We start from the raw sequence: 18,674 nt of genomic DNA, 5'->3' as shown, positions 1-18,674 counted from the left end.
AGGAGGAAAAGAAACGGAAATGCAGTTACTAAGAATTTTAAATTTATTTTCATCTCCTATTTTTCTACAAAACCCTTCACAGCTGCTGACTTATGCTGAGCTCCATACAACTACACATAACAAATGCTGTAATAACAAGGAGTAAAAATCACTAATGTGAACTCTCTATGCAGAATGTCCTCTTCTTTTATAGACTTACAGTGCAAGCAAAGCACTGCTAATAGTTATTATGTTGTAATTTACTCAGGAGATAGACTGTTAATTATCATAAAAAGCACACTCTCAGTGGCACATGAAAAAAAGAGCCTAAGAAATACAATCTGCTGTTGTTTGTGCTTTGATTTTAAGTGCATGGTATGTAGCTTCTCAAGATACAATTAAAGATTTAAGAGTATTTTAGCAAGGTATGTTGAAGGCATTCTTTGTTACATTTTTGTGTTACAACGCATTATTGATGTGCTGCAATAACTTTCATATAGTAACACGCTACATCCCTCTACCCTTCCAGTAGAGATGTGGACATCCTCATGCCACCCCCAATGGTTTAAACACTGATGGAGTTTTAGATATTCAGCTTTCAAAGTAGGGATCTAAAGCAGTACTTGATCACAAAATACCCTCTGCAACTGCAGCACCATCCAGCTCACCTTAGCTGTCTAGTTTAGGACTTCAGTATTAACCGCAGATTATATATTACAGTAATTTCCCTTGCAATTAGCTCTGTATGAGCATTAACTTCAACTTTCAGTTTTGTTCTGCAAGTAATCCAAGTTGTGAAATGCTAATAAAAAGTCCCAACGTGCATCTAAAAATAGAGGGTGAACACTGTTTCAGCTATAAAATAACAGCTCTCAAATACTATTACTTTTTTGGCACAGATGGAGAAGCATGAAACCCATTATAAAAGCAATCCCTTTAATATTAGAGATTGAATTCCACTGCAGATGCAGCCAATGAGGAAAAAAACCTCTTAAAACTAATACTACAGTTTAGGCCTGCTACACTTGCGTTATCAGCTGAAACAATAACTGTGAACATCTACTAAGTAATTTAATTCAGTCATTTCTTCTGTTTCCCACTAGGCACCGTTGCCAGACCCTTCTTTACGTCTGTTAACCTCAGCGCTCTCCTCATTATCATGTATCAAAGGCTTTCAAAATACCTCTTATATATTGGTGAGCCACTGACTCAGATCTAGATGCTGCAGATCTCCTCTGGGCCTTAAAAAACTGTGACAATACCTTTCTTTCTAGATAAAAGCCTGTCTTACAAGCACGCTGGTCTGCTCTGAACATCAGGAGCTGCCTTTCCATGAGGGCAGACAGTGTCAAGGAAACAGAGACCAGAAGGCGGCCAGTGGCAACATCCTTCAAGATGAGAACCTCTCCTAGAGGAAAGGTAATACTGGTGGTGATTCTCCATTGTCCTTCGTACCCGATCGCTTTCCCGGAGATGCAGGAGGGGCTCGTACACTCTAGCAACATGAGAACTTGGCAATTTAGCAAAGCCGGCACAAATCAGTTAGCATCGTTCTTGAGTGACAGCTTGTTCATTGCACATTGAGTTGGACCTGCTGCAAAGGCAGCCACATATGAAGATGTGATTGGAAAGCCTTGACGGGCTTCATGCCGACACCGATGTGAACGCTAGATTGTACGGATCTAAGCCCCTGAACTGAATTTGTCTTGCTGTGCAGCTCTAGGCCTTCAGAGGCATTCAGCTAACAAGAAAAAATAAGCAACAAGATGTAGACGCAGGGGTTTGGATCATGAGCTCTACACTCCGCTCTATTCTGTTCAGACACGTCTCGCAAGCAGCACAGGCACCGATGTTTCACCTAGTGAAGACCAACAAACAAGTTCTGTCAGATACCAAGATTGCATATGCGATAGCGAGATTTCTGTAACCCATTTTTTTCCTCCCATCTGCTGGGTTGGCGTAGCAGCTGGGTTGGTACAGACCATCAAAGAGAAATGTCCTTTCCTTAGTGAATACAAGAAGACATTCGTTTGAATGCATTGTTCCCCTACTGAAACACACAGTGGCAGGTGTTCAGAAAGGAGGTTAAAAACATCAATTTCAGCATTCCTCCAGGGAAAACCCAACGCTTCTTTGTAGGCACATTGTTAATTTAAGATGCTTATATAACTAATTTCTGAATCTTTTCCCCTTCTGCCCCTGAACGATCAATCACGGTTGCTTTTTAGTGACAGAGACCAGTGGCCTCTTCCCACTAAAATGTATGAAATCGCAAATTAATGAGCTTGCTGCATATGTGAAGTGAAAGCACAAACACAACACCTGTCCCCCTCCTTTGGGGCACGGTTCCACAATAACACTGATCATTTGATATTTCCCTAAGGATAAAAAGCAATGAAATTCAAATTAACCCATCCTTTTGTTGAAAATGGGAGAAGTGGGAGAAAGACCAAAGGGAATCTGATCCAACAGTCTCACTTTCATAACCATTTCCATCGCTGTCATTGCTTTGACACTTAGAATATTATACTCACACTGCTCATTTCCCAGTAAAATGTAGTAGCATTTGTTACTGTAAAATAAAATTATTTTTCCAGGTTATTAAATTCTTGCAACTTGCCTGTTTTACTCTTATCCAACAAGCAAATCCACGCCACCATTCTGGCTACTAGGCTGCACAAGCTGAAGACTTGAGGAACTAAAAGCACCTGAAAAAAAGGTAATGGCTAACCTGATTTAGCCCTCATTTAAGAGCTAGTGACAAAGCCAATACCTACTTCAGGAGCTTCAGAATAGCTCAAGTCTGTGTGAAACAGTCTCAACAGGATCAGGAGACTTCCCTGCATCCACAAGAAACAAAAGGAAACTCTTCTGGTTCTAAATACCAAAAGCCACATGGCTCATGAGATATCCAGACTATTCCAAGCAGAATAAATCCGATCATTCGGACTGCAGGATTTCTGAAGGCGCAGCACTGCACTATCACGTGAGAACACGGATGTTCTTTGTTTCTTGCTCTCAGTCGCGCTCTCCTCAGCCGCAGGAGCATGAAAGCACCATGCATTAACTTTAGCCATTGGCTCACATTAAAACAATTACATTGTTAGAACAATTATGAAAAAGCATTACTAACTGTTCTCCAGACTTACTTAATAACTACTGAGTTGCTATATACCCAGAGTGGAAATTAAAGCAAAGTGATGAGCCTATGCAAGACTTGGGCCAGTAACAGAGAGCTTTGAAACCTAACCCAAGCTAAAAATAAATAAATAAGACACTGTAATAAAAGCTTATAAAATTACCATCTTAATGGGATACAGGCTATTCTGGAGGAAACTTATTCACCACAGAAGTTAAGTGTTAGCCCAGGCACTGCAGATCCATCTCACCATGCCAAACTCATCTGCAATACATTTTTGTCAAGAATTTAATCCTGTGTAAGTGCCTAAAAAATACATCCTTAGGAAAACTGCCCCTACAGAACATTTAAAAGGCAATGAATTATATTTTAGAAGAATTTCTCTTGAGTTTCTCTGGCATGTTATGGGAAAGAAATATATGGGAAAGAAATCATTCAGTTCATAGAAGAACTGCACTGGTTTTCACCAGAAGTCATCCCTTGTCTGCGTTATGCCAGGGGAACATGCTGCAGTCTAATAATCTACTGGAAAAATAGCTTGAATAAAGAATAACACAGCAGAGAGAGTGGCCTCTCACAAGGTAATGCTGCAGGGTTTTCCTCATCTATCTCCTTCTTGAAAAGGGATCCCAGAGGACAACTAAAAAGGTCCTGACTCATGACTAGAGTCTAATAACTCGCCTCCAACGCTTCTGCCCTTCGGGCCCTGCAGTTAGTCACAATGTCAGGAACCAGAAATCATCAAGAAGTTTGATGCTGACTGCTCTTGCGTTCATGGGCTGGGAATGCAGAAGACTACAGCTTCAGTGATCATCTTACAGGTATCTCACAACAATCTTGGGACAGGTTGATTCTGCAGCTTCAGGAGACTACTTCTGGGGGAACGCCCTGTTTATCAAGGGAAAGCTGAATCTCAATGAAGCTGTCAGGATGTCTGGTAGTTTGTGGCTTTATCTTGAAACGGAAGACAGCATTCAATCACGGCAACTAATTTTTTAAGTGCTAGCCATGGGTTGTAATTAGAGAGATTGCCCAAGCACCTGCTTTCTGTTCTACCATTATGAGGAACTGGTATCACAAGTCTCTTCGCACTAACGCCGGGCGTTAAGCATGGGAAAAGCAAGTCTGCTTGAGCGTACTACCCATGAGAGACTTGGACGTCTCTTTCCTTTTCCTGCGGACATGTACAAGCTGAAGTGGGGTGTCCTCTGCAGAGAGAAAAAAGCAAACAAGTCCCCGCCCGCCACACAGTTGTTTTCCCCAGCATGGCTTATCTTCCCTCTCGTCGCTGGAATAAAAGAATCACGTCACAATTCTTGAACATATTCCTCACTTTGGACCATTTCAGCCCCACTCCTGAATAACCCCTTTTGGATGAGCTGTAGCTGGCTGACCTAACAGGTCCAAGGACCCATAAACTCTTTTTTCCCTCACAGACCTGTGACTAACGCACAGATTAAAATGACAAAGTATCACTTGAAGTCAAGGCATGACTCACCCAAAGGTGTTGAACACAAAGGATGAAACAAGCCTGATCTATTATGATTTCTCTTACTTAAATCCCAATGATCACCAAAAAACAAGTCAAGCAGTTGTCCTTACCCCTGCTGCGGAACCAGATGGCGTTACTGTAGTATTCTGTCTTTGTCCACACAGGGATTGTGGTTGGCATGGGCTAAAAAAGGGTCAGTAAACTTACAGCTGAAACCAAGTTTTATCAGCAAACACTTCTTGCTGATAAAACACCGCAACACACTGCTTGATACACCTATCTTTCACAGAGATTAAGACGAGATTAACGAGATGCCTACCTAAATTACTGGCAAATCTGTCAAATCAGGGATACTGAGGGGTCGCTGCAGTAGGTTGCATTTGGCAGATTCGTCCCATGGCCAGAGAGGTTGGAAGCTCCCTGTTGCCATTCAGAAAAAATAGCATTTTTTTTCTTCAGATATTAGCACTTCATTGGGAATTAAACATTAAGTCAGGAAAAAACCCCCCACTAACAAATCAGAAAATCTGATTTCTGTCAACCCTGCTGCTAAAAATATACTTGGACTAAAATCTTTGCAGCCTTAATATCTATTTTGGCAGTAGATATTCTTTCTTGAATTTATTAAATTCTTGCAAGACAAAATTTAGCAAGCTTACTACGACCCAGGCTTGGAATATATCCCCATTAATAAACTCCCACGACTTGAATGAAGACACTTGGCATTAAGAACACAGAACAAAAGGAACATCCTTGGTCAAGTCAAGTCTTCCACTGCTGCAGCCAGCAATGGCACACAAGCCTATTCAGTTATCCAGCTTTATCTCGAAATCATGAGCTCCCCCCTCAATTCATCACGTAATTCTCTAATTTTCAATTGAAGTTTATTCATGACCACGTTATCATTCTGCCAGCACTGCCATTTGACTTTAACAGCTCTTTTTAAGTGTCCCTTATGGATTTCTAAAACTGCTACTGCGTCCCTTCTTACTCTTCTTTGGCAAGGCTACGTACACCCTTACACCCTCCTCCAAGGACAAGCTCTGACAGAACCTTATTCCTGGCACCCTTTAATTACTTTTCATTTATTTTTGTTTTCTTCTTACAGTCTTTTTTGATCCAACACAATGCAGTCAGTCACATAATGCCATACAGAAAAAACTAGTTGCACATGAGATTATAGTTGTTCCAATAATGGCTCAGAATGAGTAATTGCCACACTGTGAAATTGCTGGAGATGAAGTCACAAGAAACAGATTAGTATAATTTTGTAAAGATGCAAATAATAGCCAAGCCATAGCTTAAAGCAAAAGTACAGAAGTCCAGAGGAGAAGCAGCAAATAGCTATTTTAGCAAACATGGTATTTATAAAATATTTCTTATGCTCCACAGACAGAAACACTATAGTCATTAGTCTAAAGGCCTTCTTTTTCAAGTTATAGCGTGAACAGAATAATGTTAATGATCATTTACATTATTTGATTTTAAAAATTCAGTTCAGCTGAATCTTTGAAAAATAATTTGCAGGCGGGGTTATTGCATCAATGGAGAAAATTTTACCATGTAATACTGAATACTGTAAGGGTGATTGAACAGTGGAACAGGTTGCCAAGAGGGGTTGTAGGGTCTACATCCATGGAGATATTCAAAATTCAGCTGGACACAGCTGTGAGCCATCTGCTCTAGGTGACCCCACTTTGAGCAGCAGCTTGACTAGACCATCTCCACAGGTCCCTTCCACCCTCAGCTATCCTCAAATAAATACATGCAAGACGAAGAGTTATCAATGCCATATTTCTACTTAAAACTCCTCTTAGTCCTCTCTCAAAATAACTGCTGCAGGACTAGAGATGAAAGTTTTTTCACATATTCCAATTCAGCTGTTAAACCTGTACAATAATGCATTTTTGGAAAGACAAGTCCCAAATTTCAAACGCGAGGAGTAACACAGTCTGGTCAAAGCCTAACTCTGATCTGTGAATGTTCTACATCCTGGAAGATGACACAGCTCATCAGTTTTGATATTGCTTATCAAATGAGTTTTGATACTCATCAGTTTATGATACTGCTTATCAGTTTTGTGTTCATACTTTGACTCTTTCACGGTGAAAATGAGAAATAGGCACTGGTCTTAGTTTTTTTGAGCATAACAGATATTTTAAAATAATTCAGCATGAAAGATTATATATAATGACTTCAGAAACTCTATTAATAAGAAAAAATATATAAACAAACCACAAGTAAATACACATCCATATTACTGAGAATATAAACTGTTAATGAAAAACATGTTAATAACCCAGCTCTTTAGATAACTCAAATATAGTATCTTTTGTATAAAAAGATTCTTATTTATTAAAAAAAAAAAGTATTTCATGTTTCTCAATTGAATTTTGAAGCTGCACCTGATTCTTGAGTGGGTGCAGCTCATGGGGAAAGCAAACCTTCATACATGTTGGGAAGAGATACTGTACTCTTTGTCTACATTTACTCTTCTAGGAAACCGAATAATTTTCTGTTAAGAAAAAATAACTGATAGAAGGATGACGCTGGGGAGCACTGTTTGTTCATACAAATAATGTAAAAGAAAAATCAAACTTGAAACGTGCAAGTATTTGTTACATTTTCATGCTATATAGCCCAGGCATGTCTAAGCTAAGCAGACGTTTACCAACATCAAGGCACATACAGAACACGTCCAAGAGATCTGCACCAGTCTTATAGATGAACTTAGTTCATATATCTCATTATATTCCATCACTAGAATAGATCTATTATTTTTAAGTATAGTCTTTACTTAATAATACTGATTTGAGGTCTGGAAACAAATTGTTTTAACGGAGAGTGTAAACATCTGTCTGTATTTGTGTATTTACAGACTGTATTCTGAACAGCTTTATGTTACACCACTAAGCAAACCTCTCAAAACACTCACCGCGGGAGTGGGTTGCCCACGGTATGCCCCATGGCATTATAGATACGGTGACTGCAATCACAATTTCCTGAAAAGCTGAAGCTTTCAGAAGAAAATCTATTGTCAGCAGTATAACTGTCAGAGCTGCTTAGTCCTGAGACCAATGATATTCAAATGTAAGTACCCTTCCAGGACTGAAGTTTTAAAAATTTGTTGAAAATAATAATAATAATACTCTGGAATTACTAGGAATAAATGCACAGAAGTGCAGTATCTCCAAAATTTATTGTACCTTGTGTTTCTGTGCTGATGGGACAAGTCATTCAATAGTCAAGGAACGCTAGAGAGCACAACAAAAGCCATCTCACTGAAATTCACTTGGATGCAGAGTATTTGGACTTAAAAACATCGAGGTTCAGCATCCGCTGAGATTTTGGCAGAGATCTACAGTTAACGCCCCATTACAGATTTTCTCTTTGCAAGCTGGTCCACAGCTGTTTTGACATGACTGTCCAACATCTCAAAGCAACTCTGAAACCCAGCGAAAGAGTAATAATCATTAATGAATGCATTGCCATTCAGAATTTTCAAATGCAAATTATAGGCAATTTCCTTTAATTTATTAAAAGTTAAATCTTTTTTTTAGGTGACTGATTTCCTAACACATGTACTGCAACATTCAATTCTGACAATTAAGAGTGACTGGTGCTTCAAAACCAGAGAAATCAGACCTCCTAACTTAGTTTTTGTTGCCATTTTAATAGCAATTAAGAGAGTCAGTGGAAAAAGAGAGCTTCCTTAATAATCAGAATTAAAGGCTGCTCTAAATATAAAGCATGCTTATTAAAAAGAGAATGGAATGAAACTGAGAACTCAGAAATACCAAGATCTGACCTCCTTTGGCAAGTCACCCTCAGCAAAACACTGAATAAAAAGAAAGAAAAAAAAGGAACAGATGACCTTGAGGAGTCATACTTGGGTACAAGTACAAATCAACCTGTCGGAAGATAATGGTTGAGAAATCAACATTTCCCTTTGTCTCTAGCTCAGTCAATCCAATTAAAAAAACAGCCAGAAATGATTGCTTTCACTCAGTATGTTAATTGAGTGGAAATTGCATACATGCCAAGGTGAGATAAGAGAATACATTGCATCCTACGCAGGATTTCTCAAAGTCCTGGATGTGCAAGGAGGAGACCGGACTGATATTACTAATGGTGAGAAGGAGAATTTGGAGAAAGTCATTTGGGTATATTCTTCTCCTTGAATATAGTCTTTTTCCTAAGCATCTAAACCAGGAGAAATTAACTGAATCACTGCTGGGGAACAGTGTAATACTGTGATTGATGTTGTTGTTCTGAGCTGACATTACTTTTGGTTTTGAAAGAAGCCTAACTCATAATTCAGATTTGCTCAGTCTCTTCTGAGTAAACAGCACTATGGAAAATACGGGTTTATCTCAACCTCTTTTTTTTTTTTTTAGGACAGAATAATTACATTTGACAAGAAGCAATTCCTTAGGGCAGATTTAAGCAAATCCATTACCTCTTCTAAGAGGAATTCTAAACAATAACGAATGAAAAAGAGGGGGGAGGTGAAATCTAGGTTTATAGACATCTCTAAATGTATTCTCTGTATGCCTGTGCCACACACAAACGGTACTAAGCCATTTCTTAACAAAGCCTCTTTTCTGTATCCAGCTTAGTGCACTCCCCCGCATGTTTCTGAAGACCCACTGTAACACAGATGGTAAAACAGCTGAGACATTTTGTGTTAAAAAAGATAGTGGCAACACCCCTGACTAGTGGAGAAAATGCCAAAAACTGGAAAATGCCATATACTGCAGCCAATAAAAATGGGGAAACTCCATCCCAACTTAATCAGCACCCCACAAACGCAGACTCTACATCTCAACAATTACTTCTTGCCACTGTTTTCAGCAAGATGTTTGCAAGCCCCATCTTTTCTTCTCTTTGGGCCGCGTGTGCAATTGTTCTAAAGCACTTGTGCATGAAAATAAAGCCTGTGTCAACAGGGCTTACACTTCACCCACAACGCAGCCATGGGAAAAGACAGTCTGCTACAAGAGCATTTCTTAAGTGCATGCGAGTCAACTTTGCCATCACAAAATTTAAAATCTCCACAGTAAATTCAAATGTCTATCAAGAATTTGGGGAGGGGGAAGTACAATAAAAATGGAATACAAATACAATTTATAAAGTAAGGTTTCTTTCTTTGTTTTTCTTCTCTTTTTGGGGGGATGAGGGAGAAATGAAGAGACGTAGCTGCAAAACCTGAGCTGGAACTTACAGCAGCTTGTCTCAGTGCTTCTTTTGCTTCTGCCCAATTTTATTTAAAAGCAGGCACGATGAGATATAATACTCAGCAGAGTGAAGTAACAGCAGAGCAGATGACTAAACACTCCCATACTTTTGGCTCTCAGCCTACCATTACTTTACCACCATAGTCTCTTTGCAGTTGGCACCTGTTCGTAAGAAAGCTTCCCTGTGTTGAAGCGGTTCTGCAGGACGGCTACGCGTAGTCTCCGCTTTCAGTAACGTTCCTGCGATGTTTGTTCAGGACACCAGGCATAAAGTAAGGGAATGACAAAGCCACGCCAAGTGGGAATGAAACACACTTGGAAATGCTACCCCTCCCCCTGTTACGTGGGCAACCTTTAAAAAGGATGCAAACCAAACAAAGCGATGTATAGCTGTTAGTGATCCAAACCTAACATGGTTTGGAAATGAAGAGATTTTTATCGCAACAGTGTTAATTTTGAGACATCTAAAATGACCTTGAAAACTTCAGAGTAAAAAAAATTAGCTGTGGTTAGATCAAAAAGTACGTTTGTGAAAATGGGAAACAAGAAAACTCACAAATTCTTGAGCCAAAATTATCAGCAGGTGACAGAGATTAATCCTAATATTAAAATCAATTTCTCCAATGTTAGTTGTCAAATAATGCATTAAAATAATCTGTAATGTGATATAATTTAAATATTAACAGAAATATATCAGCAAGCTTGTACTTTGTTTTTCTTTGTGCCTGTCCTAGATACGCATAACTGCCATTGACAGACAAGAGGTACTATTAACAAAACATTCTTTCCATTTACGCTTTTGGTATCTTAGGCAACCACAATTAATCCTCTCCTCTCTATCCGACACCAGCAATGAACAGAAGTGAGTGGGTGAGAACTCCCATCTTCAGTAAAAACCCATTTGACATTATTACACAGCAAGACTGGGGCCTCGCCTTGGAATGAAATAGGTAGAGCGGAGAGGAAAAAAATTTGGCTGGATTGACTGTCTATTTTTGTTGCTGATAGAAACAACATTTGGTATTACACCACCTTACAGCATCGCTCTTAATAGTTAAGTCTTTAAAAATACCAAGGTGGTTTTAATTTTTTAAAGTGAAGATCAGAAGGAAAATAGAAAAGATTTCAAGAGATAGGCAGAGTAACTGCTTCAAGAACCCCGTTAAAATGGCACTTGCAAAAATAGTTGTCGTGCTTATTGTTCTTGCAGAAAAACTCTTCTCCGTCAGTAGCTGAAGCATGCTTATACGATGCTTAGCAAAGCAACATTATCTGCCCATGGGATTCCCAAATGCAAGCCTATGTCCTTCCAGGTACTGCAGTCTTCGGTGCTTATTTATGTCCTTTCTTCGAAAATGAGCAAAAAACATGTTACCAAATTTTCTTTCTGGAACGACCGTTACTCACATCAAGACTGGTCAGGATATAGAAAGCATGCTTAAAGGGTCTTGAGGGATATCCTGATTTTGGAGGGAAGAGACTGCAAAAAAACCCCCAAACTCTTCTCCCTCTTCCCTTCCAAAAACTTCCCCAGAATTTTGCAGCAAAAATCCTAACATAAATATATCCAATAAGAGCAAATGTGACCCCTTCAAACAGACAATAAATTAAGTCAGGGTACAATTCATCTGAATGTCCAATGAATCACTATAAAAATGCTCATTTTTCTGCTTCAGCTAGAAAAGGAGGTTAGGATGCCTGGCGCAGATGGAGACATCCGAAATTAGATAAATGAATGCTGCTCTCAGTAGCTGTTCTTGATTTTCATATTGTTTTCATTCTAATATATGCCCATTATTTTATCTCTGAAATTCCACTGATTCATATGAGGTCAAGCCCCAAAGCTAAAGAAATAGATGATACAGAGGAGTAGACACTGCACAGGCCCAGTGCCATGCGTTGGTTAAGTGGGTTGTACACAGACTCCGTAGCTGGATCTATACATTTCAATGCCTTCCATGTCTAAATGTGCTCATTGCTATTTTTACTTCTGCTTCTGGGCCTAGGAATCTACCTGGAGTACATTACAACAATGACTGAGCCAGACTGGACGGATATTCAGCGTCCAGCACAAACCCAAGTTCCTAGTGAAAAAATAAAAGAGAAAGAGAGTTTCCAATACATAACCAGAGTTTGCAATTTGTTCTAAGCTCACCCCGCTGTCAAGTCTTCCCCATCAACAGGAAATCAAACATGCTGTCCACATCTGCTTCCATTCCTCTAAATAATATCGAAAAGACAAGCAGGCAGCACCACCTTCACTCTTAGCAAGTGAGCACTAAGGTTTTTTAATCTGGTGAAGCCACATGAGTGGGGAAATGATGAATATCAGATCACAAGCAAAGATAATTCATACTGCTAGGATCATTTCTCAAGGACTCCCACTAGGGTAGCAAATGTCTTTGAAATAGATTATTTTTCTTTTTTTCCTCTTTAATATCTAAATTACATGTCTCTCCCATCAGCACAGTGCCTAGCCTAGCCCTGAGGCATTTGTGAAAACTGCGGAGAGTCTATTTACGCTTGGATTTAAGAGAAATTAATCTTAACTCAGGGACCTTCTTTACTTCGCAAGAAAACTGACTTTGTGGTTCAGCCCAATAAACCTTTCCAGGCCTAAACTACCTTACACAGTTCAATTATGGGACTAAAAAAAGAGGTAAAAGCTTTTAACACCATACTCTGCCATCCCAAGAAAGCAGACACATTTCCTTATCTTGGGAAGACGACAATTACCACTTTCTTCCACCTTTGAATGCTTCTGGCTTGATGCAGCCCTTTCCTTTTCTCTGGGCCAGAAAAGCTGTATTGACCATTTGAACTCCTACTTTTCCTAAGAGAAACGTACATTACAACCAGCTTTGGAGACAGACTTTGCTGAGTATCTATTTCACTTTGTAGTCAAATTCATCCCAGTTTTGAGACATATTTTCATAGACTGGGGCAGGTCACTGTGTTCCAGTTTGATTGCCTTTGTAATTTCCAAGAGGAACAAAACTCTGGCACTCTCCTTGTAAAGAACAAAACACCATGGTGCCTCGAGGACAAGAATATGTAACAGCAGCTAAATGCACTTCAAACTTTTTTTTTCCCCTTTTACCCTACTTTTTACCTTCCTCAGATATATCTGAGGTTAGATGTGCGATAGAAAGGAATTTAGACCTTCTATGGCAATGGGAATTCAAAACCTGACTGGACACGGTCCTGGGCTGACCCTGCTTGAGCAGGGAGGTTAGACTAGATGATTTCCAGAGGTCTCTTCAACCTGAGCGATTCTGTGCTTCTGTAAAGTGACTGGCCAAAATTTTATCCCAGTCCACCACTTCATCTGAATTAGTTCCCATAGCATGACATGCTCCATCAACGTACGAGGTAGAAATTGCAAAGTAAGAGAGGAAAGAGACAAACTTTGAAAGCTAACCATTGGGTCAGGACTGCAGGCTAAAAAGCCAAGCCAGTACCAAGGACTTGTTAAGAATGGTAACATTATTAGAGAGATGATGATGATTATGATGATAGCCACGCTGAACAGCAATAGGAGCATGCAGAATCTTACTTCCCCAAATGCCTATCCTTGACCCCAACATTACAAAAATCCAACTCTCTTTTCCAAGGCTCTGCCCTCTGAATGACGATATGATATTGGCAGAACCACCACTGTTAGAAACAGAAGGAGAAGGAGGAGCAGCAAAGCATCTTATTTTCAACCGTAGCAAAAGATATGACTAGATGTGATGATTTTATGATTGGATTATGTCACGCTTCCCTGCTTTTTTCCCTTCATTTCTGCATTTTGCCTTGATGTAAAATCACGTTATACTCTTATAAAAAAGATTATATATGAGATAAAAGTCTGACCTGAAGAACATGTAACGCACATAGCCCAGTTAAAATGCTGTGTTTATGATGGGGGTACCATGTTCTATAGCTAGTGAAAATTAATTTCATTTTCTGCTGCATGAACTCCTCTTGTACAAAAACATTGATCCATTTTCTGAGGCCAAGCATGAATGCATTTTTTAAGGCAATGAGTGAAAAGTGGGATACCAACATAAAATTCAGCTCCTCATTTGAATATTACTGTGCTGAAAGTAGATTACAAAGACACTGTTCCCCCCTCCAGAAAGAGAAAAGTGTCCCGACCTCGGTGAAAATGGAGGTGGATGGGTTAAGACATTTTTAGGCCGCTGTGAGCAGATATTTCAGAGAAGTAATACTGACTGGAAAGATTACATCACTGCAATTACTGTGAATAGTCCTAGCATCAGAAACTTATAAGTAAAAATACTTATTTGTGGTAATGCCTTAGTCAATTTGCCGTTAATCATATTGAAAGAAAGATGCTCTAATATAGCACCCTTGATATTTTTAAGTAAATTAAGAGATTTGTCTAGATTGATACAAAACGCAACTCCCTGAGTTGCCTGTTTAAGCTGACATCCACAAAACCAAAGCATTTCCCCTATAGTGGGGAAAGCACAACTGAATTTCTTAATGATAGTATATACATTGTATATACTGTAAATAAACCTCACCTCTCAATGTAGTAGTTGTTTTCTCCTTACTAAAAGACACTCAAGGAAACAATATTCACTCCACTCAACTTCTGACGGCTCATCTCAGAGCTCATCTGAGCCCTCACAGCCATGGTATGAGAGGGGCGACTGCTGCCCGTTTTACCTGCTGTTGCTGCCTGGGCAACAGATTAAAGCTACTGCCTGAACGGCAGCAGCCCATGATGCTACAGAAAACCGAGGACCGGGATGTGCTCATGGGGAGAGAGCCACTGCCAGCTTTTACAAACCCTTCCCCTCCTTCCTAGTCTCTCCCAGAAACTCTGAGCGCCGAGGACACTGAGGGCAAGGTAAGGTAACACGAGCTCCTTTTTGCCATGCACTTACTCCTCAAAGAGAGGGAATACCAGGATATTGATTTCCTGTCTTTGTGGCAAAAAAGTTTTTATTTCACAAGGAAAGCAACAGATGCCTCCCAGATCTGACAAATAACCATAATAATACATAGCCAGGTCAACCCAGGAAACATCCAGGTAGCCAGAGATGAAGATTGAAGCATAAAGGTATCTTTGTTGCTTCCTCCATTTTAGGAGTATTTAGCCCTTTAGGTAGTCAAAGAAACATGATGTCTATTTTTCATTTGAATACCAGCTGCCAAAGCCTCTTCGGTTTAGCAGCAGCCAGGAGAATCTGCAGCAAATTATTAACCCTGCGGTATCTCCTGCATGAAGCAGTCACACAGGAGGGAGGCTGGGAGGCATGCCTGTAGCAGCTGCATACTCCATCTCCCCATTAGCAATTTTCCAGAATGAATTACTGTGGCACCATCCTCTGATGGCAAAGATGATGTCACGGTTGAACGGACTAATACATTTTTAACCTCAGATTTGCTGGTGTTGGAAAAAGTTTGTCTATGCAAGCAGCAAATTCCAACTCCCACAACCCTGTGTAAGTTTGGCACATAAAACCTACGTCCACTGTGGAATCAACTACAGCTTGCAATTTAGGACAGTCTAACCTCAGATGCTGATATTCCAATATTTGAAGTTAAGTTAAATAACATCAAGGCTTAGAAAAAATATGGTCTTATTTTGCAAGTGAGTGATATTCTCCACAAAGCTTTACATTTTCCCATAATTTAATAATAGATTTTACTAGCATGATCTAAGGATAAAATTATTTTTCCCCCCAGTTTTGGAAATCTGTTTCAGTTATAAGTCTGAATAGTTTAATTAGGGAAGCATGTTTAGTTTAAGAAAAAAAATTGGATGGGTTAGAAGAAAAACCCTTCTAATGCTCCCTAGGGTCTACGGGTCCTTCAACCCAATTTGATGTGAATGAAACCATTATTGTTCTTTTGACTCCTGCTGAGCCATTACGTTAACGGTTTTCTAGAGATTTGAGTAGCATTTTACTACATGTTTTCCTTATTCCACTAGCCAGGATTTTGGTCCTCAGACATCAGAAGTTTCAAACTTTAAAACAGTTTTTGTTCAACATTGTGAGAAAGCAATATCCTTTTAATTTTATAGATTATTATACACATTTTAGATCGGCATATGGTGGGTATTTGAAATTAACTGAGAGAAAACTGCATGTCCCTCTCTTTCTCTCTTTTTAAGCATCAATCAGTTTAATGTATTAAAACCTACAGCAATGAAGACTCAATCAAGCAAATGAAACTGAACACGCCCACTGACAGATATTTCCTGCCATAAAAATGCTCACACATTGGATGGGAGGGAAGAGTCACACCCTAATAAAATCTAACAGAGAAAACAATAAAAAGGGTTAAAAGGTAATAAAAGGATTATTATCAAGCTATATAGACAAAGCCAAACCTTTAAGTGATATTTTATTGCATTAAAATGTGAGCTTTGATGATCCAGCTGGTGTTTTAACTGCTTTAGAGCCAAAATACTAACTTTTTTTTATACCCCTGGGTGTGCAGCTATATAATAGATGCTTGCTGTATAACCTTCTTGAAATAAAGCTGCTTTCAAATCTGTTGCAGAAAATAGCTATGCAATATCATTCCAAAACCAATTTGCCACTTGGGCTCAAAAAGGCAAGTAGGCTCCAAGTAATTAATACTTACAATACTTTCTTTGCAACTGCACCAGTGTAATACTGAAGTAAACAGTGGACAGTTTGATATCTAGGGCTCTTAGAGGCTTCTCTTTCCGTGATAACTCAATTAAACAAATTGAGCAGGTAAGCGTAACTTCCTTGAAATAACAAAACCGATGAGCTGTAAGCTCTGTTTTTCTTCAGAAGACACTCCAAGTAAGATTTTATACAGACGTTTCTGACACATGCATAGACTGCTCTAAAATGAGCACAGAACCTCTACGCTAATCAAGGCAACAAAACTGTTACAGATGAACAACAAAAACTAGAAAAAGCAGTAATCAGGCTGATGACAACTCAGCTTAAATGCCAAAATTCCTTCAGAGCAAAACTTCTAACACATCTATAATGACCAAAAATAAACTCATTAAGTCCTGTTCTTGAAGTTGGTTTAAAAGAGCATCTTTATATCCTGTATGAGTCCCATACAACCCAGAAACTCCACAAAAAACCATCAAGCAGCTGATGCAAGCCTCCAATTTTCCAATAATACCTAGTCTTCCAGAAGGCCTAATGCATTCTCCAAATAATTTGAGTATGGCAAGAACCTTCCCTTTTAGGAACAGCAGCACTTTCAGTTTGGGATGACAAGTAAGTCTTAACATATTCCCTCATTATCCATTTTCTGCACTCCTGAATATGTCATATTGGTTTCCTCACCTGATAGGGACACGGGATGTGATATTCTCTGCAGCGTTCTTGGATCCACGTTGTCTCCCACACACCTCGATAAGCCTGCTCATAGAAATAGCAGCCAATTACAACCAACAGTGGCACGAGGTACAGAACACTGAACACGCCAATCCGGATCATGAACTTCACTAGTTTGTCCTGGTTCTCTTTTTCTAATGGGATTTCAATGCGAACCCGATTGAGAGAGATAATGCCAGCTAGCAGAAGGGAAACTCCGACAACAACATACAGGCAGAGAGGTGCAAGTACAAAGTATCTTAATGCATCCACATCATAGAGGCCAACAAAACATACGCCGCTAATATTGTCACCTTCAATTTTATTCATTGCTAAGAGGATGATGGTTAGAGTTCCTGGAATGCCCCAGGCACTGGCATGGAAGAGCAATGCTTTCTTCTCGATTGCTTCACTGCCCCATTTTGGCACAGCTGCTAAGAACCACGTGATGGTAAGAATGACCCACCAAACACTGCCAGCCATGGTAAAGAAATAGAGCACCATGAAAAGCATGGTGCAAGCTTTGTTGTGAGAGCCCTGTGTCACTGTGGAAGCCTTGTACTGGGCAGGGCTGGATGCGTTACACGCTACTCGGTCTTCAAGCAGAAAGCCAATGAAGAAAATCAATGACACCATCATGTAACAGACAGCATAAAATATTATCGGTCTTTCTGGATAGCGAAATCTTGTGACATCGATCAGAAAAGTTAAAAAAGTAAACAAGGTAGCAGAAAGGCAGACGATGGAGATCACTCCAATGAAGTAGCGAGCAAAGGAGAGCTCTTCACGCCGAAAATACATATTTGGGCAAGGAGGGGAACAGTCCCGTACACTCAGGAAAGAGTAACCCAGATCAGGGTCTATTTTCAACTCCCGAGGACACCAAAAACCATAATCCCTCTGTACTGCCATTGGGGCCTCTTCTGTGGGCTCCCCAGCTAAATTGAGGTCAACAAGACGAGGATATGGCTCATCACAATCTGGGAATCTAAAAAGTAAGAAAATAATTATTTACAAGAAATATACACATACTCTGCAAAGACTAGTAATCTTATTTATATGTCTGACTTTAGGCACACTAACCGGAGCAAAAACAAAGACAATCCAAATTATGGGTAATCCACGAAATACTACACTATATTTAAACAAACTCTAGAACTCATTGTCCCAGAATGTAGTGGATGTTGAAACTATAAAATACGTTTAAAACTAAACCAGAGAAATAAATGGAGAAGGGGCCCGTTGGGGCTTTAAGCATAAAGGTGAGGATACAAAATCCATCTCAGGAAGTCTATAAATTTAGGCTTATTGTAAACTGAGACTATGTGCCCCAGGAAGCATGACTTTATAGAACATTTAAAAACCTTTCCCTAAGCAACTGTACCAGCTGCTATCAGACAGGACGGTGAGCTAGTTAGACCAAAAATCCAACCTAGCACTGCTACTAGCATTAATAAATTGCAATTATGATGAAGATATTTCTGTAATTAAGT

General features: G+C 39.5%; 1 protein-coding gene across 4 annotated transcripts in view; it reads right to left on the bottom strand.

Annotated features, from left to right (window-relative positions):
• FZD3 (frizzled class receptor 3) overlaps window positions 1-18,674 on the bottom strand; it is a 58,997-nt gene that overhangs the window by 9,280 nt on the left and 31,043 nt on the right. The window contains exons 4-5 of one of the 4 annotated variants that reach the window (XM_072857707.1): window positions 18,013-18,169; window positions 17,152-17,226 (exon numbers count right to left, since the gene is read on the bottom strand). The exons of 1 other annotated variant lie outside the window; for it this stretch is intronic. In XM_072857707.1, coding sequence (XP_072713808.1) covers window positions 17,152-17,226; window positions 18,013-18,169 — 232 coding nt within the window. Of the gene's footprint in view, window positions 1-17,151; window positions 18,170-18,674 lie in introns of all 4 variants that reach the window. 2 more of the 4 variants (XM_072857706.1, XM_072857708.1) reach the window with 2 other exon arrangements.

The sequence above is a fragment of the Ciconia boyciana genome, chromosome 3, assembly GCF_034638445.1.
Source record: "Ciconia boyciana chromosome 3, ASM3463844v1, whole genome shotgun sequence".
In the NCBI taxonomy this organism is placed as follows: Eukaryota; Metazoa; Chordata; class Aves; order Ciconiiformes; family Ciconiidae; genus Ciconia; species Ciconia boyciana.
Note: the sequence above shows the minus strand (reverse complement) of the source record. Positions and strands in the feature narration are given on the sequence as shown.